Source organism: Barbus barbus (assembly GCF_936440315.1).
Source record: "Barbus barbus genome assembly, chromosome: 23".
Lineage (NCBI taxonomy): Eukaryota > Metazoa > Chordata > Actinopteri > Cypriniformes > Cyprinidae > Barbus > Barbus barbus.
Window position 1 is genome coordinate 3,541,163 of NC_136751.1, and position 25,732 is coordinate 3,566,894.

The following is a 25,732-nucleotide window of genomic DNA, read 5'->3' on the forward strand; positions in this document are numbered from 1 at the left end:
TTTTTATCATTCATAGCTTTTATATGCAATAATTAAATAAACCAATGCGCTTATAAAATTATTGGTGTGCTTTTTGGAAACCTAGAAGAGTGGAAGCTGTTATAGCTGTAAAGAGGGACCAACTCCATATAAATGTCTATGTATTTAGAATGCAATGTTGTTAAAGGGGACGGGACATCGGATGGCTATTTTCCACAAGTTGGTATGATTCTTTAGGGTCTTCATGAAATGTCTGCAACATACTTTGGATAAAATTGCTCACTGGTCATGTAAAACTCCACTCTTTGTACCCTGTCAAAAACAGCTCTGTTCACAGCAAGCCGTTTCGGTGCATGGCTCTTTAAATGATAATGAGCTACTGCTCACTCCACCCCCTCTTCCATTTTTTTGTGTATTTGGTGGCGCTTTACCATCAAAACCAAAACTAATCCACTGCGTCCTCAGTGGCTCTGATGTCGGGAGAAAATTAAGTCTTGTTTTCACTTTTACATCCAACTACAAAACACCTGCATTGCTTACGAAACATTATTGTCGCTACAGCTGATCTAGTGCATAGGAAATGGTGGAGAGTGTGCAACTGGCTGAGGGCAGAAATATGCTAATACGGGGCAGTCTGTCAGCAGTTGTGGGCGGGGCCTGAGCAGTATGACATCATTAAAACAGCTTGATAATTGAGACTGTCTAGGTTTTTTTGGGCTTAAAAAAAGAGAAAGGAATGGATTTTTGTCATTGTAGGGTGGTTGTGTCCACACAGTGCTAAGACACATTAATATCCAAACACCACATAAAAGTGAATTTTGCATCTAATGTCCCCTTTAAAGTCTCTGTTGGTTTAATGGTAAGGTCTCCCAATAGTTTTGTCCAAATAGTGTAGGCTATATATATTTTGGTAACATTTGTTACACAAGTAACATGTATTTACTATTATAACAACAATAAATTATCCATAATTACATGCAAGCAACCCTAAACCAAACCCTAACCATATAGCAAGTACATGTAATTAATATTACTTAGTACTTAAATGTATAATTACACTGTAACAAGGACCCCTTAAAATAAAGGGTAACCTATTTTTTTCCTTCATTTGTTCTGCATGGCTTTGGCAATTGTACATAATTGGTGTTGTTTTGTATTATATGCATAAATATGCATATATGTTACTGTTACATGTATGCTGCATAAAAAAATTGAAGTGTATTTTAAAATTGAAAAAAAAAAGAATATTGGTATGACAGGGTTATTATTGTTAACTAACACTAAAACCTAAAATAAGCATTTTCATTGCTTAAAACTGAAATAAAAAGAAATTTTTTCATCTTTACTTACACAATAGATATTTTTTGACAAATAAAAACATAAAATAACAAAACAACACTTTACCTAAAATAAAGTGAAGAATAAAATCTAATTCAAAATATCAATACAAACTATAATAGTATATCAGTGATACTAAAATAAGAGTGGTATAACTGCACTGACTGCTGATAAAGATGACCGTGGCTCATGAAGAACTGAACAGCGTGTGTTTGTTTCTCAGTTCCACAGAGTGGTGCAGTTGGCAGGTCAGAAGGCTTGGCGTGTTGGTGACTTGTTCAGCGCTGTGGCTCAGTTCTGTCAGCTCCACCAGGACATGGAGCACAGAGGACGGCCCATGCCCAGCCTGTTCGACTGGATACTGAAGACCAAGCGCTAGAGCGCCACCCATCTGCAGACCAGGAGCTGGAGACGCCACATATCCGTCCTGTGCTAGCACACGTATATAGTCAGGAGCCAGTGTGAAAACACCAAACACCAATCCCATTTGAGCCGCTAATACACCCTCACACAAGCAAACTGTTTATAGACTCGTAGATCCCACAAACTCATCCACAGCCACCGCCATGACTGTACATCAGCACGTTTTTCTAGAGCTCAGCTGTGAAACTCTGTTTATCACAGGATAGCTAGGTTTACAAGACACTCGCACGCAGTAACGGCTCCCAATCCCAAGATCCTTAGCATGAGGCTTCCTCAGTACCGAACTTGCTCTCTCTGACCACCAGCACATCCACATTTGATATCCTTAAGATTCACAGCTTGCATTCTACCATCTCTGTCACACTTGTATATGTCTTTGCTAGATCACAGGAATTATGGGATATACTGTAGGAAGAAATGCCTTGTCCATAAATATGTGCTAGAGATGCACATTCGCATAGATTGTGATTTAAGGATATTTCCCTTTAAATTACGCATGTTCCTGTGTTTACGCGCACGCAACGTTAGATCCACCAGTCACCAGCCAGCACTGGTTAGAGGAACATGGTTTAAACCGACCAATCAGCCTTGACGTTTTGTAGCTTGCAGATTTTTACTGTACAACAAACCCGTTTCAAATGCACAACGTGACTTTTTATCAAGAATAACGGACGGCCGAGCTCTGGCGTAGGGATTTAAAGATACTTAAATGTTTGTATTTAAAGTGTGAAATATAGTGAGATCCCATTCCAAACACACTTTATTATTTTAAGTTTACATTGTCGAACACACTCGGTCATTTTATTGTACCTCTGAGACTGAATTGTATGTTTAGTTTTGTGTGACTACTGTTATTTAAGAGATTTTATTTTGGCTAGATGTAAATAGTTTAGACTGTGAGCTATTGTATCTTTGGGCAAATGGAAATTTCAGTTTTCATGTTTCATGTTTTAAGATTGCAAAGATGCAGACGGATGGGATCACAGCACTGAAAGTCTCACCAGACTACTGTAAAAGTGAATATAAAAGTATGAACATAAGAGTATATTTAGAGTACAAGTACAGTTTTGTCATGTAAAAGTTGACGTGTAAACGTGAAATCTGGTGGCGTTATGGTTTTCTTCGCATAGTAACATAATAGTAATGTGTTTTAATATCAGCGTTGAAGGCACACAACTGTATCCAGTCTGTCACGGTATACCTGAATGTATTTATCTTTTCAAAATAAAATTTGTGAGTTTGATGTCAACAGCCTTTATTTTAAAAGAGCCACGCGTGTTTGAACAAATGAGATTATATACATACTCAACCAGCTGTTAAAGGAATAGTGCACCCAAAAATAAAAAAATTGTTGAACATTTATTCATCCTCAAGCCACCTAAACTGTAGAGGAGTTTGTTTCTTCATCAGAACAGATTTGGAGAAAGGTAGCATTGCATCACTTGCTCACCAATGAATCCTCTGTGGTGAATGGGTGCCGTCAGAATGAGAGTCCAAACAGCTGATAAAAACATCACAATAATCCACAAGTAATCCACACCACTCCAGTCCATTAATTAAAGTCTTCTGAAGTGAAAATGGGTGGATTTTTATGTAAGAAGACAACAGAAAATGCTTCACTGGAAGGAAGCGTTATCATAGATAATGGAGTCCAATTTTGGCCAGAAGCAACGGTTTAAAGTTAAAGCACCTTAATGATGGATTTGTTTCTTACAAACACACAGCTTTTCACTTAATTGATATACTGGAATCTTGTATGTTATTTTAATGTTTTTATCAGCTGTTTGGGCTCTCATTCTGACGGCACCCATTCACTGCAGAGGATCCATTGGTGAGCAAGTGATGGAATGCTACATTTCTCCAAATCTATTCTGATGAAGAAACAAATTCATATACTGTACGTCAGCGATGACCTTAGAGTGAGTACATTTTTAGCAAATTTTCATATTTGGGTGAATTATTGCTTTAACCTAAAAATACTTGCTTGGCTGAAAAGTCAGTTTGTACAATGAAAAAAACATGTTGACAAGCATGCACTTAAATTGAAAGTCTATAGAGCTGACTTCCATTATATATCATTATTTTTGGTTTAATAAACAGGTATGAATCATTCATTTTTTTGTGATAATTGACAGCATGAGTTTAACTTGTATTTGACCCAATGGAAAAAAGAATGGTAAAATTATGTTGGGAACACTTTAACTCAAAGCCCTATATTATAATGCTTTATAAAAGTATTTTTAATGCATTAATTATGCCTTGTAATGCACCTTACAATGCATTGTATCTCATGAATAATCACAGTTATAATAAATTATAATATTTATCTATTCTGCACTACACCTATAAAAATCAATATGCATTAAAACATAACAAACAACCTTTTTTAAACATTACAAAGAATCTGCAAATATTATAAAGCATTTTAACTTTGCTTACAGTTATTCATGAAAGATATAATGCATCACAACATGCATTATGAATACCTTTACAATGCATTATCCATAACAGCTTCCGGTAAAGCGTTACCATAATGTCTTCCACACATACATGTTCTCTGTGAACTGACAAGACAAGACACACAACATCTTAATCAAAAGAGAGATAGGAATACTGTAAGATCAGAGTTCAGGCCGCTCTCTCAGTGCCAGATCCTGCAGGTGTTGTCTTTACTGCCTGCAGAAAGATTGACAACAAGGCATGAAATTACTGACGTATGATTACGTTTGTGGATTTATGAGTGTTACGCAGGTGCGTGTAATTGCCTGTAATGATGGTGTCTCCCTCGTAGTTGAAAGCGCAGGAGAAGATTTCATCAGAATGTCCCTCCAGCACCTGCCAACAAGCTCCTGTGTTCACGCACCACACACGAGCTGTCTTATCCACGCTCGCCGTCAAAACGCGGCTCCCCTGTGGATTAAAACACACCTACGGCAAGAGAAAGGGAGAAAATATAAAGCAAATTATATTTCTGCCTTTTGTCATGATAATGCGTCGGGACGGCTCTTCGTCGTATTCCATCATAAAGCAATTACTTTTTGTTTTGCATGTGGAACATCCTATTTCAACGAGCAGGAGAAAAACGGGAGGAGAAAGAGCGCGAGAGAGACAGCTGAACTGAATCTGACCCGTGTCGGTATGACAGGCGTTTTATTATAGCGCTGAAGAACCGAGTGTGTATGTGCGTACTTCAGTTATCACCGCTATACAGGAAATGGAAATATTCTGCTGATGGTGATGACGGTCCGGAGGAGGATGGAAAAGAAAGGAGAGGATATTATGGCAAGATGGTTTAAGGATAGGCCTGAGAAAGGACGAGATGAAGAGAGCAATAAGAATGCAAACGGCTGTATGAATATGCAGAGATGATGACGAACGACGGGCAGGATGCTGGGATGGAGGCAAGAGGGCAGAACAGGTGGATGTAAACAGGAAGGGACCTAGACAGGAAATGACAGGAACGGCAGGAAATGAGCGCCTGAGCAGACCAAGAAAGAGACTGAGTGAAGAGATACGAGAGGATTATTGTGTCTCAAGCTAGAGTGACAGGCCGAGGATGGAGAGATAATGTGATTTCTTACCTTTGATATCTCTCCTTTATGGCCCTCTAATTGACACAAACACTGGAAGGTTTCTGCACTGAACACTCTTGATGTGCCTGCGCACAAAAACACATGATCAGACTATTACACATCAATCTCACAAAAGCATGTCCAGGTCACAAAATCAAGTTAGATGTGAGTGGGGTAAGATGTGCTACTTTGTACTTCAAGTTGGCATGCAATCTATCTTTTATGGAGCACTGCACATGACAAGGAGGACAAAAATATATAATGTGGCCATGAATTAAGTCATGATTTACTTGTTTGTAAAACGTAGCCACGATTTAACCAATTAGTAAATCATGGCTATGAATTAACAAGTTCTTCGTTTGTGGCCATGATATATTATTTTTGTTCCTGCGTGTCATGTGCAGAGCTCTGTAATATTGTAAATGCATGTTTTATTTATTTAAAAAAATGACCTTGTAATTCAGCCTCTCCACAATCAACTGCAAGTTCAAATTCATTTTTGAGCGCAATGCTAAATCCAATTAACAACTAATGAATTTTTTAATAATCCATTACACTTGGATCAGCGTCAAAATAAACAAGATCTGCCGCGACTTTAAGTTGTCCTCCAGGCAAAGAGATATGTAAAACTAATATTTCTAATTATCAGAATGTCTGCTATCAGCTGAAATGAGAGGAAAGCAACTATATTTATGGTATAAACTGTCATATTAGTTTTATTCTGTGGTAATAGAATTACATGGTAATGCATGAAAATAGAAATGAAAACAAATAACAATTCACCTTAAAGTAGGCCTATTTCACAGCACATATTCAATTTTTTTATAAAAAGGCAGGGAAAAGAATTGAATTGTCCTTCATCTTTTGAAGTAAAGAGTTCAGTCTTGTTCCAGATTTACTGTCTAGAACCATTCTACACAAACATATAAAATAATGACAACCAAATTCATTTGATTCAGCATCTTGCTATGAGCTATTTCTGATGCAACCGTCAAACACTGGTAAGGGGGAAAACTAAATTTGGATGCAAAATCATTAATCAAGTCTTATTTTACAGCGCATATTAAAATTTATATAAAAAAGCTTTAATTTTTCAGAACATTTGAATATAGTGAAAAAATATTTTGTAATAAAAATATGTAAATATTAATAGTATTTGTAGTAGTATTCCTGAAATGAATGGCAAAGCTGAGACACCAACACAGCCCTAAACTGGCATTTTAGGAAAAACGCTTAATTTTTTTAGTTTTTATATTTATATAAATAATATTTTTTGCATATATGTAAATAATATAAGTATGGCTTTTTATTTTTCCTCTTTCCTACTACTTGTTTCACTTTTGTTTCAGTTTTTATAATCATTTCTTACTATGTGTAAGTAAGTTGTTGTTTTAAAACGTGTGCTTGGCTCAGTGTTGATGTCTGTATAGGTTGTTTATTCAGTTTTAGCTTTATTTAATTTGAGTTATTTTAGTACTTCATACTTTATGGAAATGAAATAATATATATATTGAATTTATTTTTATATGTATGTATATGTATAAGTGTGTGGCTGTACATACACATGTAGTTGTTTTTTGGTGTTTAGCTTAGTGCTTCTATGTTAGAAGCATTATTATACTCATATATTTTGTTGTTTTAATGTTTTTTTTTGTTTTCATTTAAATGTTTAGTATTGAAATGTTGTTGTATACATTTGTCAATTTTATTTAATTTCTTTATTTTCTTAAATGTGTGTATATAGTGTTTACAGAGTTTTGACTTAGTTTAGTTACTTTTTCTTATTTGTAAGTCGCTTTGGATAAAAGTGTCTGCTAAATGACGTAAAGTAAAGTAAATAATATTATATAGCCTCTTAATCACAAGTAGCTGTAGCCTTTTTAAATACAGTATACAGGCATACAGTATATATACATATACAGTATATATATATTAGTGAAAAACTCACTGGCAAATCGTACCCCACAATCCCAAAATATTTTTTCCATATAGAAAACAAAGACTTAGTGTTTGTAACGTATGAGAGGGTTGAGATTGAGGGTTGGATTGAGATGTCTCACCATCAGCAGAGGCTGTAGCAATCAGTTGACCGGTGTAATTAAAACACACATCCAGCACTTCATCACTATGACCCAAGAGAGTAGCCAAACACTGACCGCTGTCTGCGTCCCACACCTAAACACACACACGCAACCTGTTATATAACACACACACAAGCCACACCACGACTGAACTAAACTCACAAACACACTGTATATTAGCCAGATTGAGTGAATTCCATTAGAAAGTGGGCATCGCTCTGCCCTGCTCACTCATGAAGTGAAAGTGCTGGGAATGAATTTTGCCCATTCTCTTAATTTAACACAGACACATGCATGCAGACATCTCAGTGCTATTATCTAACCACAGACACTTCACCAAATGAACTGACACTGACACTTGTAAAACCCTGTGAGAAGACTTTGTCTCGCTGTGTTTTTGAGAAACATCAGACTGTGCTGAATAATTAAGAGATTTCACACTTCTAGGAACAGACAGACAATCAGAGAGTTACTCAGATGAAAGTGAATGCAGCATGTAAAAAACAAAAAACATGAAAGGGGGTCACATCATGAAAAATAGAATTGTCCTTCATCTTTTGAAGTAATAGAGTTCAGTCGTGTACCATGTAAACATAGTTTCAGAACTCAAAACTCAAAAAGGTTCCTGTCTGAAACCTTGCTACATAAATAAATAATTAAAAACGAATGACAACCAAATTCATTTGATTCAGCATCTTGCTATCACGCTGCTTCTGATGCAAATTTCAAACCCTGCTAAGGGAAAAACTAAATTTGGATGCAAAATTGTTATACAAGTACCCCAGGGGAAAAATCATAATTTAAGAGGCGCTTTTATGAGACAGAATGAGAATTACAGAGTGAAGAGATACAGAAACCTTGCAGGTTTTATCCAGAGAGGCCGTGACGATGAGGGAACAGTCCCAGTTGAACTGAACGCAGCTGATTTCTCCTCGGTGACCTGTGAGAACGTGAACTTTGCTAGAAGAGACAGACAAAATACAAAATCCATTACGCTGTCTGAAAAGCCAGGTCCAATTCTTTCAGAGTTTCTATAGGTCTTAAAAAATCTGAACTTGCACAAATTAAGGACTTAAAAAAGGTCTGGTATTAAAACGCTGTGGTATTAAGTGTATTTTTTTCCAAACAAGCTTAAATCAAGATACATATTTACATCAAATTGACTCGAATTAAATAATTTAAACTGAAAACATATGAAGAAATTGATATGTTCAAAAGGTATGTTTTCAAACTGTTGCTTATTTAACTCATTTTGTGCTCCCTAGATAATTATATTTAGAGAACATATTAATGTATTGTCCTTACTTCAATTTGGTACCTACATTTTATTTACTTGGTCTTAAAAATTTCTTTAAAAAGTCTTAAAATGACCTTAATAAAACCTACAGAAACGTGTTATTTGTAAAGCTCTTTTTATAATACACATCCTTTCAAAGCAACTTTACAGAAAGTCCAACTGTTATGTCTTTAACACCTAAGTGCCTTAGATTTAGGGATGGGTACAATGACAATACATGGAATGATACGACTGATTTAGATCTTGCTGTATTCTATTTATTTATAGTGTTGTCTATATCAGGGCTGCAGTGACATCTCTGTGCATTCAAGACAATTAAGAGATTTAAATATTGGCCAGGATAGTAGTGAAAAGGAAGTTGCAACATTAACTGTGAAGTACACACTGACCTGCCAGTAGAAACGTCCCACAGAATGGCAGTGTGGTCAAACGACCCCGTGACCAAACGATCGCCCATTGTGTTAAAGGAGAGAGAGATGATCTCGGCGAAGTGACCCTGAGAAAGTGTTGAATAGAGAAACGCTGTGAGTGGACAGAGGAAGCTCTAACAGAAAGGCGGCCTTTTTCACTTCAGCAAAGAAATATCATATTAATTTCCCCAATTCTTCGGTAAGAACTCACTGAGCTATTCATAATTTAGATTCATAGAGAAATAATTGGAGAGTTAAGAGGGGTAATTACGCAGCACACACACACAGCTCTCAGTCACACTGCTCTGCCATGTGCTGCGGAGAGGAGAAGACCTCCAAACGCTCCGTCTCTTCCCCTCTCCCTCTGGCCCATGGCACGTTTCTCACACATATACAGCTCCGGTTCAGACTGCGTTGCATGACGCATCATTTGTATTTGGTACGCTGCTATTCGACTAAAAGTGGAATGCATGAATTATCCCATAAATGGACGTAATGACAGATTTGATGACAAATCCATTAATAAACACACGCATGGATGAATTTTCACTCATCGCTTGAAAGAAATCATTAAAACTCCTGTAGGAGATAAACAGATGAGGGGGAAATGATTAAGAAGGATAGGTGGCTATGTTTATGATTGAACAAAAATACAGAAAAAACACAGGATGAGACGTACCGCCAATGTGGACACCTCTTTTCCACTCTCAACATCCCATAATTTAGCCATGGTGTCCATGCTGCCCGTAGCAACCAAGGTACTCTGAGGGTTAAAGGCCAGGCAGACCTAATAGTAGATATACACAGAAAATAGAGACAGTATTTGAGATTAATAGAACAAATGGTGTCTGATAAATTCCAAAAGCCTCTGCCCCATGTGGCTTCCTAAGTCAAACCCCCAGACACAATTTGTTCAACATACTTAATTTGGTGCCCCCTAAGAGATGGGACCCTATGTGTTTGAATATACGTCCCCTATTGTGTTAAATGGCCCTGCCAGCCATTTTCTTTCAGTTAGAAATATATAAAATAAACATGTTCTTGTCATTGACCTTGAAAGTGGATTGGATCTCATTTTGGTCCACTTTAGTTAAGGGCTCAGGTAACGGTTCCTTTACACTATTGTCTTTTGAAATCCAATTTAGGATCCCTAAAGTTATTGTGTTAGATGTCCTGTCCTACTTTTTTTTTTTTTTTATAATAGAAAGAAATAAAAACTACCCCCAAAAAGCGATGAACACAATCAGACATGCATTAATGGATTTAATTTTGTCTATTCCTGAGAAAAGTGTTTGTGCATTTTTTGCAAAAAGTCAGTCTTAGATGTCTTAATGGTATAGTTCACCCAAAAATGAAAATTCTGTCATTTGTGTAAGATTGATAACTATAAAGATAATATATCTGTTTATTCTAAGCGCATGCTCGTCAGCAGCTTTAAATTCTCGAGCTTGTTATAGCAGGATTGATTCTGATGTTTTTTATCAGGTGGAAAAATAAATCTTTCTGAAAGTGATTCCAACTAGATCATTTCTCTGTGCCTTTATCGTTATAGTTGTGGTGTGGACTCTGCTATTCTTTAATACTGAGAAATTTTTTTAGCACTATATATTTATCATTATCTTTATAGTTATCATCCTTGGTGTGAACAGGCCTTTACTCAATTCACCCTCGTGTTGTTCCAAACCTGTATGACTTTCTTTATCTTCTGCAAAAAGGAGATTTGTTGGTAAACAAACAGGTTTGGTTCCCATCGACATCCATTGTATAGACAGTAAATACAATGGAAGTCAATAGGAACCGAAACTGTTTGCTAACCAACATTCTGCATGCAAATAACCACATTTGGTTGATAGTGTGTTCATTTCCCCGTATTCCTCCGACATTCCAAACCCATTTGTTTTTCTTTCTTCTGTGAAACACAAATTTCACGACAAACATAAAAGCATCATAATCGTAACTGATATTACTCACTTTATATTTCTAGTCTTTCACAGCTTTTGTGAGAGGAAAAGGCTGCAAATTAAATGGCTTAAATCACTAAGTTCACATACACAGAAACATATCAAGACACACTGTGCCAGGCTTGAAGTCAATGCTGTCAAATGTCATTGGTCTCCGTGTGTCCCATGCCAGGACATATCTCCTGAAGAAGGTTTGGAACGACAGTAAATGAGGACAGAATTATCATTTTGAGGTGAACTGTTCTGAAGAACTGCTGAGACTAGAGTGAATGCAGTGAGAATGCAGACGTACGATTTCTGCTGTGTGCCCTCTAAACGTGTAGAAACACTTTCCTGTTTCAGCACTCCACAATTTGCAGGTCTTGTCAAAGGAGCCTGTGGCAACCTTGTCTCTGAGAGAGAGTGCGAGAAAGAGGGCAGAGAGAGAGAGAGAAAAAAGGACAAGGGCTCCTGTTATGACTCAAAGTGATAAATGCTCCCATTGTAATAACAACACCAGTTACCCTGCCGTGCCCTAACCCTGCAGAAAGAGACAGAGAGGTGACTGAGGGTGCTTTTTTCTATTTCATACAACAAAAAAACCAAGGGAAAGATGAAGGGTAAGCCATTCTGAAGGATTCGGGGCATGAGTGATCCAATGCGCAAGAGTCCTGCTGTTACCCGTAAGGGTTGTTGAAGGCGATGGCGTACACAACGTTCCTGTGACCCTCCAAAGTGTGCAGCTCCTCTCCGGATGCGGTGTCCCATATTTTACAAGTCCTGTCATAGCTTCCGGTTATAAAACTGCAAACAGATGGAAAGTAAAGGAGCGAGGCAGAATTAGAGGGAGGGAGGGAGGGAGGGAGAGCAGGCATGTGAGCACAGCTGATAAACTCACCTCGATCCTGATTTATTAAAGGCTACATTTGTCAGGGGCAAGATGTGAGCCTGAAGTGCCTGTAGAGGAAAACAGAGAAGACGAATACTCGGGGGGGATGCACTTAACCACATTAATTCATTTCAGATCTATAAGCTTTACTCTGTAATTTCCATACATAATAACTATGGCTTTGATGTTCAAAAACAGCAGTTTTCCCTCTGCTGCCACCTAGTGGGTAATATCGATCTAAGACGTGTTGATCAGAGTGAATGTTGTTAGAAAATCATTCAAATATATTTAATTATATGTAATTGAGGTGGTAATGAACAAAAGCAGCAGAATGGAAGTTTGGATTAAATAATGATGTAATGTTCAATAATTAAATATCATGGATTCTTCACAAAGTCCTTGTAAATAGTCGTGCTGTGTGACAAATGAATTAATAAAAGTACAACCGGCATGTCTCTCAATTATAAAAAAGGGAATATAAAAAATACATGAATATAAAAGAAGTAGCAACATAGTTGAACATTTGCTTAAAGTTTACTCACCCTCAGGCCATCCAAGATGTAATTTTTTGTTGTTTTTCAGAACAGATTTGGAGAAATGTGGCATTAAATCACTAACCAATGGTTTCTCTGCAGAGAATGGGTGCCGTCAGAATGAGTCCGAACAGCTGATAAAATATCACAATAATCAAAAAGTAATCCTCAAAACTCCAATCATCTCTTGAGGCCAACGCTGCATGTTTGTCAAAAACAAATCCATCATTAAGATGCTTTAACTTTAAAGTGTCGCTTCTGGAGTCAATAATCAATAATAACACTTCCTCTAGTGGAAAAAGTCCATTCCCTGTTGTCCTCTCACATCGAAATCCACCCACATATTTTTTTTTTACTGTTTTCTTCACTTTTAAAATGTGCTTTATCTGTGTATATTTCTCTACTGATTCAGGCAAGATAACGTTTTCACTAGAAAAATGGATAGAAGACTTGTTTGAAATTAAAATGATGGATTTGTTTCTTAAAAACAGGCAGCTTTTCACTTTACAAGATGTTAATTGATGGACTGGAGTGATGTGGATTACTCGTGGATGATTGTGATGTTTTTATCAGCTGTTTGGACTCTTGTTCTGACGGCACCAATTCACTGCAGAGGATCCATTGGCGAGCAATTTCTCTAAATCTGTTCCCATGAAGAAACAAACTCATCTACATCTTAGATGGCCTGAGGGTGAGTACATATTCAGTAAATTTAAATTTTTGGGTAAACTGTTCCTTTAAAGTAGTTTTTGATGAAGTCTAACACTGCAGGACACTGAGATGAAGACATTTTTCAGAATGGAATCACAATATGCAAAATAGATGAAATATGCATGACCCAAATTTACTTTTACATGACCGGTCAGTATTTATTAGTACCCTGAAAAGGTAGAACTTGCGGTCATCCTTTTGGCCGACTTTCTCTTGTAGTTTGCAGATCAGGGCTTTCACCTGTTCAGCGCAGGATGAGGTGATGAGAGGTTCAGCTGCTCTAATGTCTGACAGTAACTCATTCACATCAGTCCTACAGAAGGAAAACAGTATAAACAAGATGTAGACTTGATGAACAGGTAGTCAGTTATCTGTTAACACGTAGAACACTGTTTTAAAGTGTATCCTAGACATCACAAAACGGAGGAATATGAAGGTGTAGTTATGAGTGAACTAGCTTGACAGTCATACTCTGGAGTCAAGTTTAACAGATCGATGGATTTCGTCCTGAGCTGCCCTCCTTTCTCATAGTCCAGGAATATTCCTGCACAACAACAACACGAATTAAATCATTTGCAGTGTCAGATTGAACCAGGAACTCAGCAAAACTGCTATATAAAACTTTAAATATGTATATTACCTGGTGGGTAGTATCGTATATGTAGCCGTTTCAGTCTCATCACGCCACTGAAGACTGTGTCAACAAACCGTTACTAAGGTAACGAAACACACTTGTTGCTTACCGCGCATGCGCACGTTCTGCGTGTTTTTTTGCTATTCATAACTATTTTATTATGAATGGTTAATTAGGAATTCGTACGTTTTCGTTAGAATAACAATGCATGAGTTCATACGACATCGCCACCTCGTAAAATAGTTACATGTTTTCATTTGATCGGGTTGAATTAATTGCACTTTTTTTCTTATTATTTTAAAATAATAAAAATACAATACGATACATTTATGAAACTGAAAATATTACCTAATATTTACGACACGCAGCAGATTAATTAAGTGTCTTATTTGGAAAATATTCTGAATTTTCTCAAGCTACTGTGTAAGCCCTGTGCTCTTATATCTGTAGTTTGCTTATTTATTATTTATTTATTTATAGCTGCTTTGAAACAATATAGTAAAAAGTGTTATAGAGATAAACATGAATTAATACAGTTAAATCATTCAAATCTCAAAATGTTTTTTTTTTATTATTATTAACACAAACACACATACTCACAGATCAACAATTAGGGCCTACATGCACACAGATCAAAGTCTCCATCATAAATATATTCATTTACCCACCATGCACAGCTCTTTGTGTGGAAATCAGGGACTGGACTTGGCTTACTTTACACTGCACAGCATAAACACCAACAGATACACCAGACCAACAGCTACTGAACCTAAAATGAGAGACATACTCTTGTGGTAGTGAAAATACAGACAGGCAGATAAAAATTAATTTCTGGAGGAAAATGAAGAGGTCAGGCTGGGTCTTTCCCACTGTGTTGCTCTCTCTTTATGGTTTCTTTGCCAACTGCAGACCGGCAGAGCCTTTCCTTACTCCTTACTTGGTGGGACCCAAAAACATCTCAGAGGAAGTGGTGAGTATTGGGTTTTGTTTTGTTTTTGTTTTTCCACATTGGCTGAGAGATTGTTTAAGGGCTCAGACAGATTACAACAGTGAGAAGCAAGCACACACAGTACAATTTACACCATAATTGCTACTATAATTGCTACAACAAATAACTAAGCATTTAGTATTTCAAATACTCCCGTTACAATGGGAATGATAAAGGATGAATGTCTAGTGCTGATTGGATTTTGAAAGCTAGATGTATTATAATAGCTGCCCTCGAGAACATATTTCCTTACCCAAACCTTTCTCTGGGGTGAAAAGTCATCATATTATCAGTTTTCATGGATGTTATATAGTTTCTTCATGGATGCAGATGCCAATAAAAAAATAAAAAGAATGATTTTAAGAGTGTAAATCATTCAAATATTTTCACACTAAGAAAAAATGTTATTTTAAGAATATTTTACTGAAAGGTCCTTTTGGGAACCCAAAATGGTTCTTCTATTGGATTGCTGTGGAAACGCCCTTTTGGAAACTTTATTTTTTACCTTTATTTACTAAAATACTCCACAAAATGCCTCACCTACAAGTGTGCAGACCGCCTCTACTCCCCCATTATACACAGAGGATGTACTGGAGGGCTCAATGTGTTCCCACATCAGCTGAACGTAGTTAAAGACCTGTCCATTTCCAGCTGTAGCCAAAGCCCACCAGAGGGACCACTGCACCAGTCTTCTGGAGGAGTAGGACTCTTTGAGACTCTCCCACATTTGTTTTCCAGAAGTTTTAATGTTCCCCCAATCAGAGCATGCTCCTGTAGCCTGCTTTCCTAGACCTGTTTCTCCCCCAAATGCATCTGTAACCTCATTCAGTGGGTCCGTAGACACCTCCACCTTCTTAAAAAACATTCCTTGTTGAGGCATCGGCAGGGCCAAAGAAATACAGAAAGCCACTGACATTATGCCCAGAGTAATAGTGTTTACATGGAAGTAGCTTGTGTCAGCCAATGAAATTAATAGCTGTCCTAATGTGGCTCCAAAGGTATATCCCGTCAGCATGGCACTGCGAACATACCCTGTGGCCCGTTGGTATAGCGTTCGGGAGGAATAATGCTGTAGATGTATGAAAAATAGGCCACTTCGGTGGAGGTGACCATTGCAAAGTTGAATTGTAGGTAGGTCAGAGCAATTAAACTGGTAGCAAAGCACAGAAGTATGTAATTAGTGACAAGAAAAAGACCTTGAATTACTATTAGAGGTTTGTATATAAGCAAATCTGTCAATAGGAAGACTGGGCAGAGCACGGCCAGATGGGAAACAGGTAGTTTTAGTTTAATTAGAAGAGTCTGAGGTTTGAGAACTCCATTTTCAAAACAGTGTTCTTTGAGGAACCCAAAATCACTACGCAAACCCCCTTTTTGAAACTGAGTTTCTTCTGTTCAACGCAAAAGGAGATATTTTGAAAAATGCTGGGACAAATGAAAGAAATTCATACAGTATTAAAACAACAGGGTGAGTAGATGATGAGACTCAATGACTTCATTAACCATAAACACTATCAAAACTGTTATAAATCTTTTTATTGAAAGATATTACTACGAAAACTCCTCGTTTCTTCTGTTGAACACAAAAGAAGATATTTCAAAGAATTTTGAGAACCAAACCGTTGCTGGTAGCCATTGACTTCCATACTACGGAGGGATAAAAAATACTATGTGTCAATAAAAGAAAATTCATACAGGTTTAAAACAACATGAGGGTACCCATCAAAAGTGGTAAAGAACCGTTTTCCACAATAAAGAACCTTTCAAAGTTTTCATGGATGTTAAAGGTTCTTCACTGAACCGTAGATGCCAATAAAGAAACTTTACTCTTAAGAGTGTATCTGAGACTCAAGACTTCAATAACCATAAACAACAATCAAAAATGTAATAAATCCTTTATCTTTATAGTGAAAGATATCAGAATATGCCTAGCCTATCCGCAAATCGTCTGTTGAATCATAATATGCATGGTGCAAAAGACTTCTAACGCTTAATTGTTATGCAGTTTGCATAGGAATTCAGCAGCCCAGTATGTGTTGGGGAAGATAATTTAAGCAATTACACCAGTAGGGGTTTGGTTAGTAGTCCCTTTAATTACAGCAGAAGAGAATGTCTCCCAGTTTTGATGCCTTGACAAGAACATTCATACAAAGGCAACATAAATGAGCTCCGAGTGCCATAGAGAATAAAAATGCCAATTTAATTGTTGCCTTGCGTCATGCCTCTTCTTTGTTCGCAAATTTGACATCTCCCTTATTGTGATTCATGTTTTCAGGTGCAGCGGCAGCTTTCTCTGTGGGTTATATCAGAGTGCAGTGGGGTGTGTGGGGCGAGCTCACACTGGGTGTTTTCTCTGCTATAGGTGCAGGGTGTGTGTTCCTCATGGGCCTCACCAACAATATCTGGCTGTGCTACGCAGGCTACACTATCTTCAAAGCGTCATACATGTTCCTCATCACAGTCACAATGTAAGTTAGTCATTACACAATGGACATAGGAAGCATAAGATATGTAATAAAAAAAAACAATACAGGCATTTTTTCCTCATTCTTTTCCCCCCTTTTTGCTGCAAGGTTTCAGATAGCAGTTAACCTCTCTATGGAATGTTATGCTCTAAATTTTGGTATTAATACTTTTGTTGCTCTTACACTTCAAACTATTACTGTTATTGTGGTGGACAATTCAGCCCTGGGACTGGACATTGTGACACAGGTAAGCTCTCACTACACTGAACTTTTTAAAAACGCATTTGATGCAGATGCGGATACTTTTATGGCCAAAATGAAAGATGAAATTCTGATAACTTCTAATGTAAATCAGTCACATTTTTATTACGGTATAAGAGCTACTTATATAAAATGCATATAAGTCTCAATTGTCACTCTGTATCTCCCAATAATATACAAAAGACACATGAACCACAGCCTGATAATTAACATTTTTATAATTATACTAAAAATATATCAATCAGATGACAAAAAGCATAGTAGATTGCGTACACATTTTTCAGAAAGTTTTGAACATGTTGATAATTTAGATAGTTATAAAGGTTATTAAGAGAGAGATCTATGCATCACATGAATTAATATTTGAATAAACCTGTGAGTGTCTGTTTAAATGTGTTACGTTGTATTTTAATTTCGCCCCTTCTGTTAGTTTCTTGTATATGGAGGATACTACAGCACCATCTCTGTGCTCTTCCTCTTACAAGGCTTGTAAGCACTGCCGCAAATCTGCCTCTGCTCTGGAGGATAAATATGGATCAGATCTCGCTCCACAATCACCTCCAAATATTAAAGAGCAATCAGCTTTTTGAGTTGAAATCACAAACCTAATGCTTATTTGCCTTGTTTTAATGTTGTTATTAGAATACACGAAAACAGTACTGTAAGTGATTGTGTTGTATGATATGTATAATTATTTATTCACCATGTACTGTTCTGTGATATAATTTTCTGTTTACGATTTCAAATAAGTGATTAGCCCTTAGCATACCAAACGCTAAACTTTATTTTAACTAAATTATACGACGTTTCTTGTGTAGAGAAGTTAGCGTTACGCTTTGTAAACAAGTATCACGAGTCTATATAGCGTAAGTATCTTATAAACAGAATTAAATTGTTAAACAAACACACAGAAGAACAACGCTTGCTACACGGGACGTCACTTCTCTTATATAACACCGGAAGTTTTTGAAACAAGCAGTTGGGAATAGCGGAAGTGATGTCAACTATTTGTAAAATGGGAATTGCAGTCTGATAACTTTTTGCAAGAACATGTTGTTGTGATTCAAATGTAATATTTAATGTTGTTAGACGTGTTAAGTTTTATTTCGATATGCATTACAATGATATTTCATAATCAAAAATAATTAATTAATAAATAAACGAGGCAGTATGAGTCATTATAGTCCGATAAATCTAATTAAATTATATTAAATATAGTCTAAATAAATAAGAGAAAACGGTGATCAAATAAATAATTATTTCCGCAATAAACATAGTTTAATAAGTTATTTTACATATATATTGTGAGCCACACAATAAAAAAAAGAAGAAAGCAAAAAGATCATCTGATGTCCGATTCCTCTCTTCCATAAATATTTTGGGGGCTTTATTTAAAAAATAAAAAATAAAGTACGTTGTTTGGGCAGAAGCACTACGAGGAAAGAGCGCGTTCGACTGTCCAAAACTACACTTCCCACAATTCCACGGGTCAGTGTTGCGTAACTTTCGGAACGTCTTCCAGGAGAAACTCTGCGGCCCAGACGACTTGGCAGAAACATCAAACACCTCGATTCTGAATGACACAAAATCCAACGGAGTTGCTAATACTCGTCCGTAACGAGGGAATAATCGATCGCAAGCGCTCGGAGGCTGGCTGTGAAAGAGATTCACGGTGGATTTGAGAACGCAAGATCGCGAGGGCCTATCAAATATGTCCTCTTCCTCGCAGGCATCTTCCAGGCGGCAATGGTGTTACCTTTGCGACCTGCCAAAGATGCCGTGGGCCATGATTTGGGACTTCAGCGAGGCCGTGTGCAGAGGCTGCGTGAACTACGAGGGCGCGGACAGAATAGAGCTGCTCATCGACGCGGCGCGGCAGCTCAAGCGAACACATGTGATGCAAGACGGCAGATCTCCAGGCCCGCAGCCCGGCGGTAAACACGCTCCCGCTGGTAAGGAGGGTCCTATGGAGACCGGCAGACCGCCCTCCGAGCGATATGAACGGGGAAGGGGAGAATACGTGTCTGCCAGGCTGCCCAACGGGCTGCCCAGACTGGAAGATGGAGGTCCGCCTGAGGTTAGTAGACAGAGTCCTACTGCCAGGAGGACTTTAGTGGGGGCTGTGCCACCCAGTTTAATGGCGCAAGGGCTTGTCGGAGCCCCTCATGGCCTGCTGACCGCCATGCCTGGTCTCAACGCCCGAGTCGGAGGCCCCTTGACCATTTCCGCTCCCATGTTAAACGAGCTCAGCAAAAGACAGGCCATAGGCATGGGAATGAACGTGGGTGTGGCGTCTTTCATGAGCCCGGAATTCGAAAAGGAGCTCAAGGATAAGCAGAGGAACGCCGAAGCCCTCGCTGAGCTTTCCGAATGCGTCCGGAACCGTGCGGAAGACTGGGCTGGACTCCCCAAACACATGCGTGAGGCCTTGCACGCCCTTTCCGGCTGCACCCCGTTCAATGTGCGCTTTAAGAAAGACCACGGCCTGCTGGGAAGGGTGTTCGCTTTTGACGCCAAGCTGATGGCTGAGTTTGAGCTGAAGGTCTTCATCGAGTATCCCTGCGGATCCAGTAATGTGTTCCCCAGCGTCTTAGCACTGGTCAAGCAGATGTTCCACGACTCACAGAAAGACACCGGAAAGGTCATTAACTCGGGGTTCAAATATGTGGAGTATGAGAAAAGGCACGGCACCGGCGACTGGCGCCTCCTGTCGGAGCTTCTCAGCGATGGAGTGCGGGCGTTCAAAGAAGCGCCGGCCCCGGAAACCCTCCCGCAGCCTTACCTGGACCCCAGCTTCTCCGTGTTACCCAGCATGCTCTGTCACATCAGCCGTCCCACGCAGCCAAGAGTGCGCAGGCGCAAAGCCTCACCCGAGCCGGACGGAGCCGAGAGGATGACCTCTGAGGAGATGCGCCAGCATTGGCCCCTTGGTGTGTATCCCGGATTGCCCGGCCATATGCCAGCAACCTCGCTAGCCAGTGCGGGGCAGCCTCCAGAGGGCATGGGGGCGCATGGTAGCGACCCATCGCCCATCTCGGCGCTCATGAGTGTGGCTGACAATGTCGGCACAGCCACTCAGTCCCCTAAAGACGCTCCGGGTGGCAGCAGCGTTGCCCACTCAGCAGGGCGGCAGAACAGCGCAAGTCCTTCACCCGCAGGCAGTCAACGGCGGCTGGCGTCACGCAACGGAGAACCATCGGCGGGAAGTAGCACAGGAGGACCCACCACGACAGTCACCGCGTCCCTCGCTGACCAGAGCGCCGTTATGGGAGGTGAAGGCTCAGGAGGAGCTGGAGGAGGAGGAGGTGCTCCTCTGTGCTGCACCATCTGCCACGAGCGCCTGGAGGACACACACTTCGTCCAGTGTCCGTCGGTGCCCGGGCATAAGTTCTGCTTCCCTTGCACTCGGGACTTCATCTGCAGACAGGGCTCAGGGAATGAGGTGTACTGCCCCAGTGGGGAGAAGTGCCCCCTCGTGGGCTCCAACGTGCCGTGGGCCTTCATGCAAGGCGAGATCTCTACGATCCTGGCGGGTGATGTGAAGGTGAAGAAGGAAAGAGACCCCTAACGGCCAGCAGCAGGTTTGACAACATGCTTTTATTCAGAAAGGATGCATTAAGTTGATCAAAAGCGGCAGTATAGTCCTTTATAAGTTATTGAGAACGTTCTGTTCATAAAAGAATCCTGGAAAATGGTTTCCACAAAAATATGAAGCAGCTCAGCTGTTTTCAACATTGATAAAGTTAAGAAATGTTTCTTGAGCAGCAAATCAGCATATTAGAATGATTTGTGAAGGATCATATGACACTGAAGACTGGAGTAACGATGCTAAAAATTCAGCTTTGCATCACAGGGATAAATTATATTTTAACACATGTTCACATAGAAAACTGTTATTTTAAATTGTATTAATATCACTGATTTTACTGTATTTTTGACCAAATGCAGTCTTGATACTTATTAAAAAAAAACATTACATTTTACCAATCTCAAACATTTGAATAGCATTGTTTAAGGTGTATGTATTATTTATATTATTAATAATGCCAAATCTTTGTCAACAGAACTCAAACCTCACTCTGAGGGAGGTGCGATCCTGAGCCCTAAAGATGGCCGCTGTGTTCGTGTGGCCCACAGCACTGAAGAGACGGCTGCTGGCGGGCAGGACCTCTTCCTCCATCTACCTAGGCCTCCTCTTGCCTCCCCCCCCCCCCCCCCCCCCCTTTCCTTCCCTCCACCGTCTCACTTTTGGGTGACGCGATGGAGAATACAGCCATTTTTCTCTTTAAACCCTCCAGCAGCACTTATTTCAGATTTGTTGGCCCACGTCGATTCGTCTGCAGCGCTTTAAGAACTTTTAGTCTGCAAACAAAAACCAGGTTCACCTACCGTATTGTATTGACTATGAGAAGAGAGAAGAAGAAAAAAAACACATTTCAAAGATCCGGTGGGGTGATTTCCCAGAATGTGCTTCAAACCACCAGACAGATGCAGATTGTACAGCGGGAAGCTTGTTTGGAAACGCAGCTTCCTTTACAATCACAGAACTGCACCGACTACAGGCCCACTCTTGTTTTTGCTGTCGTCTATGCTGCATAAAACTGTCCAGTAGTCCAGGAATATTACTAAGTGCTAAAAGCCCTTCCTTCAGATTGCTTCTTGATACAGCATGTATATTAGATATCTATGTTTTTTACTCTGTGTAGATTGTACAAGAATTATCCCTTTCAATGGTTATAGATGTGCAATCTCTAGATTTGATACTATGTTGCTTTGTGTACCACTAAGTCTTTGAATGAATAGAAAACCAAAGATAGACATGCTGAATATTGTCGTATCATATGATGCTATAACATATATTTTTGTGGTAAAATGGTTTTGTGGCTTTTGTCAGATAACGAGGACAGATATGGGGAATGTTTTACGTTGGGAACTTATATTTAAACCTTTATGGGTAGACACACAATAGATTTTTATTACAAGTAAGCAGATCACTATATTTTCTATTGTAACCCATTGGCTTTTAAATCCTTGGAGGCGATGACTAGTTTAATATTATGACAACAGATCCACTTTTTTTTTTTTTTTTTTACAAGTATATGGTCCAGATTGTTTTCTCTCCATTTTTACATGTCAAAGGCATACTTTATGACAATTGTTTTCATGTAAGAGATTTGAAAGAGCCAGCACCTATTAGTAGACATGTAGTCGTTATACAGCGGCCCCAAACCTGTTTGGACACTTCCAGATATTTTTGGGACCTCTGTAGGTTTGGTTCGCCGTATTGTTTTGATGTCTTCAGTCTTGTTTTATGACATTGGAAAATATATGACTAAATATATAAATGCACAATACTGTTCTATAAAACCTTTGTTTAATCTGCATTTATGTTACAGCTTAAATTGTATTTAAATTAAATTTGACTTTTCACAATCCCTCAGAGGCTATTGCTGAGTTCATTTTAAATTACGGTTTATTTTAGTCATACAGATGTTGGCAAGAACCATGCTCAATTTTAACCCTGAAATTAGTTTTTGCTATTCTGATTATATCTGCTATTTAATATACCCCCGGTTTCACAGACAAGGCTTAAACCTAGTCCCAGACTAAAATGTAAATCTGAGCTGTTTCAACTAAAAGAAACTTGCACTTATTGACCTTAAATAATATATCATTGCCTTTGTTTTTTCTCACGATGCACAGCAGTAATCTTTTTTTTCCTAAGGCACATTTATTAAAAAAAATGACTTAAATGTCCGAATTGAACTATGCTGGTTTAGTCTAAACCCTGTCTGTGAAACCAAGCCATAGTGTATAGTTGTTTTTAATCATCTAAATATGTCGTCTTGCATTGGGGACCCTAGATAAATTTAAACAAGTGATATTGTTCAGTGTGAGTTTATTTATTATAGACTAGTTTATGCTTTTTTATTTTGCACTCATAAAAGTGAACACATTGAATTAGCTTTTATACCTGATCTAATCCTTCAAATGATTTGCATTGTGAAACCCAGTATAGTTAGGTTTACTGCTAATACTTTATTTGACTTGGAAAAAAACATGAAGTACACGTTTAGCTGGCAAAACATTTTTGCAGTATATTTGGCTTGGCTCGCTGCACAGTGCAGTGTGGAAACGGTATGACCCGATAAAAGGTGGAACTGCACTGGACTTTGAATAGATCATTATGAAAGTGTGATTATGTGTAAACCTCACTGGGTTGTTTTTATGTACGGGAGACTCGGAACTGTTCAAGGTTAGAGCACGTTTGCTATTTTAGCCGCTGCTTATCTGCTGTGTATGTGTGGGGAAAGGACATGGTTTCAAACAACAGAGTTTAGATTTATTTACAGTATTGTCATACATATGTGATGTTTGTTAGTTAGCAGTTAAACCAAATGACTCTTATCAAATCTTTGACCTACTGCAATGTAATGTCAAAATGGCAGGGCTATTATTTACTTAACTAAAAATAATCAAATGTTTACTGAAATAAAATATGGATGTTTTAAATATGACATTATTTCAATCACAAAAGACAAAGTTCTCATTTTCATTTAGTTTAACATTAAAATACAACAAAACTACTAAAACTAAAAGCAATTAAAATAAAAACGGAAAACAAAACTAGTATCTAAATGAAACTAAATTACCAATGCTTGGAAGAAAATCTCGCTCTGGGATTTGTTGTAATGCTAAACTTTGTCCAACAGATGGAAATATTCTCCCAACATATTGCAACAGAAAGATACTTCAATTAGCAAACCACAAGTTAAAAAGAAAAATAAGTAGGCTAATGTTCAATGAATGTCACTACACCTCATGGAACAAGACATAATTTATAAAGATAAGCTAAATAACAACAGAACAGGGGCAATGGTTTTAAATTTAAAACAACATTTCTAACATATTCATGCATTTTGGTACCTGTGCAACCCACAAAGAACGCTGTGTGTAATCCTACAGATATACTTTCCTATAGAATTATCCAGCCTAGGCTATAGGTTATAACAGAATCAAATATGCAACCTCAGCGTATTGCTCAGATGTGGAAAATAATTCACTGACTTCAGCAACAAATTAATAAATAAACAAACAAACATAAAATAATAATTATTAATAGAACCTATACATGGGCCGGCCTATTACATTATGTATTAATATGCTATTACAATATTATTACATTAAAATAGCCTATGCATTGATATTGTTCTTGCGAGACATGGGCTACTTCTTGTAGCCCGTTTATTTTAACAGATGTTCAGGCCTGAAGTCTGCATGTTAGCCTATTTGAAGGCATCCATGTGAATTAGACTATCATTAATGACTCACTGCTGTTTGACGTCCTCAAAAGCCTTAAGACACGTTTCTAATATTCTGCTTCCTCCATTAGCGTGACCCATTAAGACTATTGTTATCCAATTATAGAGGTGTTAATGAGCATGCGCCGCTGCATCGACATGAGAAGCGCTGAGACAGCAGGAGAATGTTCAGGTGTGTGTTCGCCAATACATCATCTCAAGACACTGCAGGGATTACTGAGAAGAAAAGCGTGCCCAACACTAGATAGCACGTTTGCAAGCTCAAGTTTGCAAGCTTTTTTTTTTGTAGGCCATGCACCTTTGAATTATTAGAGGGACATTTGCAGTGAAAGAAATCCTGTCGCGAGCATTCTGATGCTGGCTATACAATTAATTGAAGGAATTCTGTGAATAATTATAGCTAATGACTCTTTTAGATAGACATTTGGTGCCACAGGGGTTGTGGGAACATCCCATAAAGTTGCATTTTGGGGTCAGGTCTCTCCTAATCCTGTCGACCCCCCGCCAATTGATCAATTACATCTCCATTCATTAGCCATTAGGAAATGCTAATGTGCTAATGCACATTGTGAGGTTCCTGTCTGCGCCTAACAACAGATGTGTATTCACAGCCTCGCGCATCGCTGGTGCTGCTTCTTCACGGGTCATTTCAAGCCAAGAAAAGTTTCCTCACATTCATATTTTGTGGGGAAAAGTCTTCCAAACTCGAATTTCTCTTTCTTTTGTGCAAGAAAAATGTGCAAGTTTGACCACTAAAACTCGCAAATAATGGCGGATTGTTTGAAACAAAATAAGACGAAAATATAATTCAAATAAATACTATAAAATAGTCAAAACAAGAGGACTATTCCATTAAAACGAAAATTAAGGCATATTTGTCGCTTCATAT

At 38.5% G+C, this 25,732-nt stretch overlaps 4 protein-coding genes across 5 annotated transcripts in view; 3 read left to right on the top strand and 1 right to left on the bottom strand.

The window, feature by feature from the left end:
• Nucleotides 1–2,987, top strand: part of LOC306843081 (A-kinase anchor protein SPHKAP-like) — a 50,946-nt gene extending 47,959 nt beyond the window's left edge. For both annotated transcript variants that reach the window (XM_079374338.1, XM_079374339.1), the window contains one exon: nucleotides 1,541–2,987. In XM_079374338.1, coding sequence (XP_079230464.1) covers nucleotides 1,541–1,696 — 156 coding nt within the window. In that variant the 3' untranslated portion in view covers nucleotides 1,697–2,987. The remainder of the gene's footprint in view (nucleotides 1–1,540) is intronic.
• Nucleotides 2,982–13,893, bottom strand: LOC306843082 (uncharacterized protein). The gene is made up of 13 exons (XM_079374340.1): nucleotides 13,814–13,893; nucleotides 13,645–13,717; nucleotides 13,342–13,486; nucleotides 11,939–11,997; nucleotides 11,722–11,844; nucleotides 11,354–11,453; nucleotides 9,780–9,887; nucleotides 9,080–9,186; nucleotides 8,251–8,353; nucleotides 7,373–7,487; nucleotides 5,322–5,398; nucleotides 4,506–4,668; nucleotides 2,982–4,416 (listed from the first exon to the last, which is right to left on the bottom strand). The coding sequence occupies exons 1-13, from the start codon at nucleotides 13,851–13,853 to the stop codon at nucleotides 4,382–4,384; spliced, it is 1,248 nt and encodes a 415-aa protein (XP_079230466.1). The 5' UTR covers nucleotides 13,854–13,893; the 3' UTR covers nucleotides 2,982–4,381.
• Nucleotides 13,894–14,648: 755 nt separating this feature from the next.
• LOC306842629 (thiamine transporter 2-like) lies at nucleotides 14,649–18,014 on the top strand (the record flags this gene model as incomplete). The annotated part of the gene is made up of 4 exons (XM_079373590.1): nucleotides 14,649–14,781; nucleotides 17,071–17,263; nucleotides 17,369–17,507; nucleotides 17,952–18,014. 4 exons carry the CDS (start codon nucleotides 14,649–14,651, stop codon nucleotides 18,012–18,014), a joined length of 528 nt encoding a protein of 175 aa, XP_079229716.1.
• A 993-nt stretch (nucleotides 18,015–19,007) lies between these two features.
• On the top strand, nucleotides 19,008–22,959 carry LOC306843207 (interferon regulatory factor 2-binding protein 1). Its single transcript, XM_079374533.1, has 2 exons — nucleotides 19,008–21,102; nucleotides 21,586–22,959. Exon 1 carries the CDS (start codon nucleotides 19,233–19,235, stop codon nucleotides 21,087–21,089), a length of 1,857 nt encoding a protein of 618 aa, XP_079230659.1. The 5' UTR covers nucleotides 19,008–19,232; the 3' UTR covers nucleotides 21,090–21,102; nucleotides 21,586–22,959.
• The last annotated feature ends 2,773 nt before the right edge of the window (nucleotides 22,960–25,732 follow it).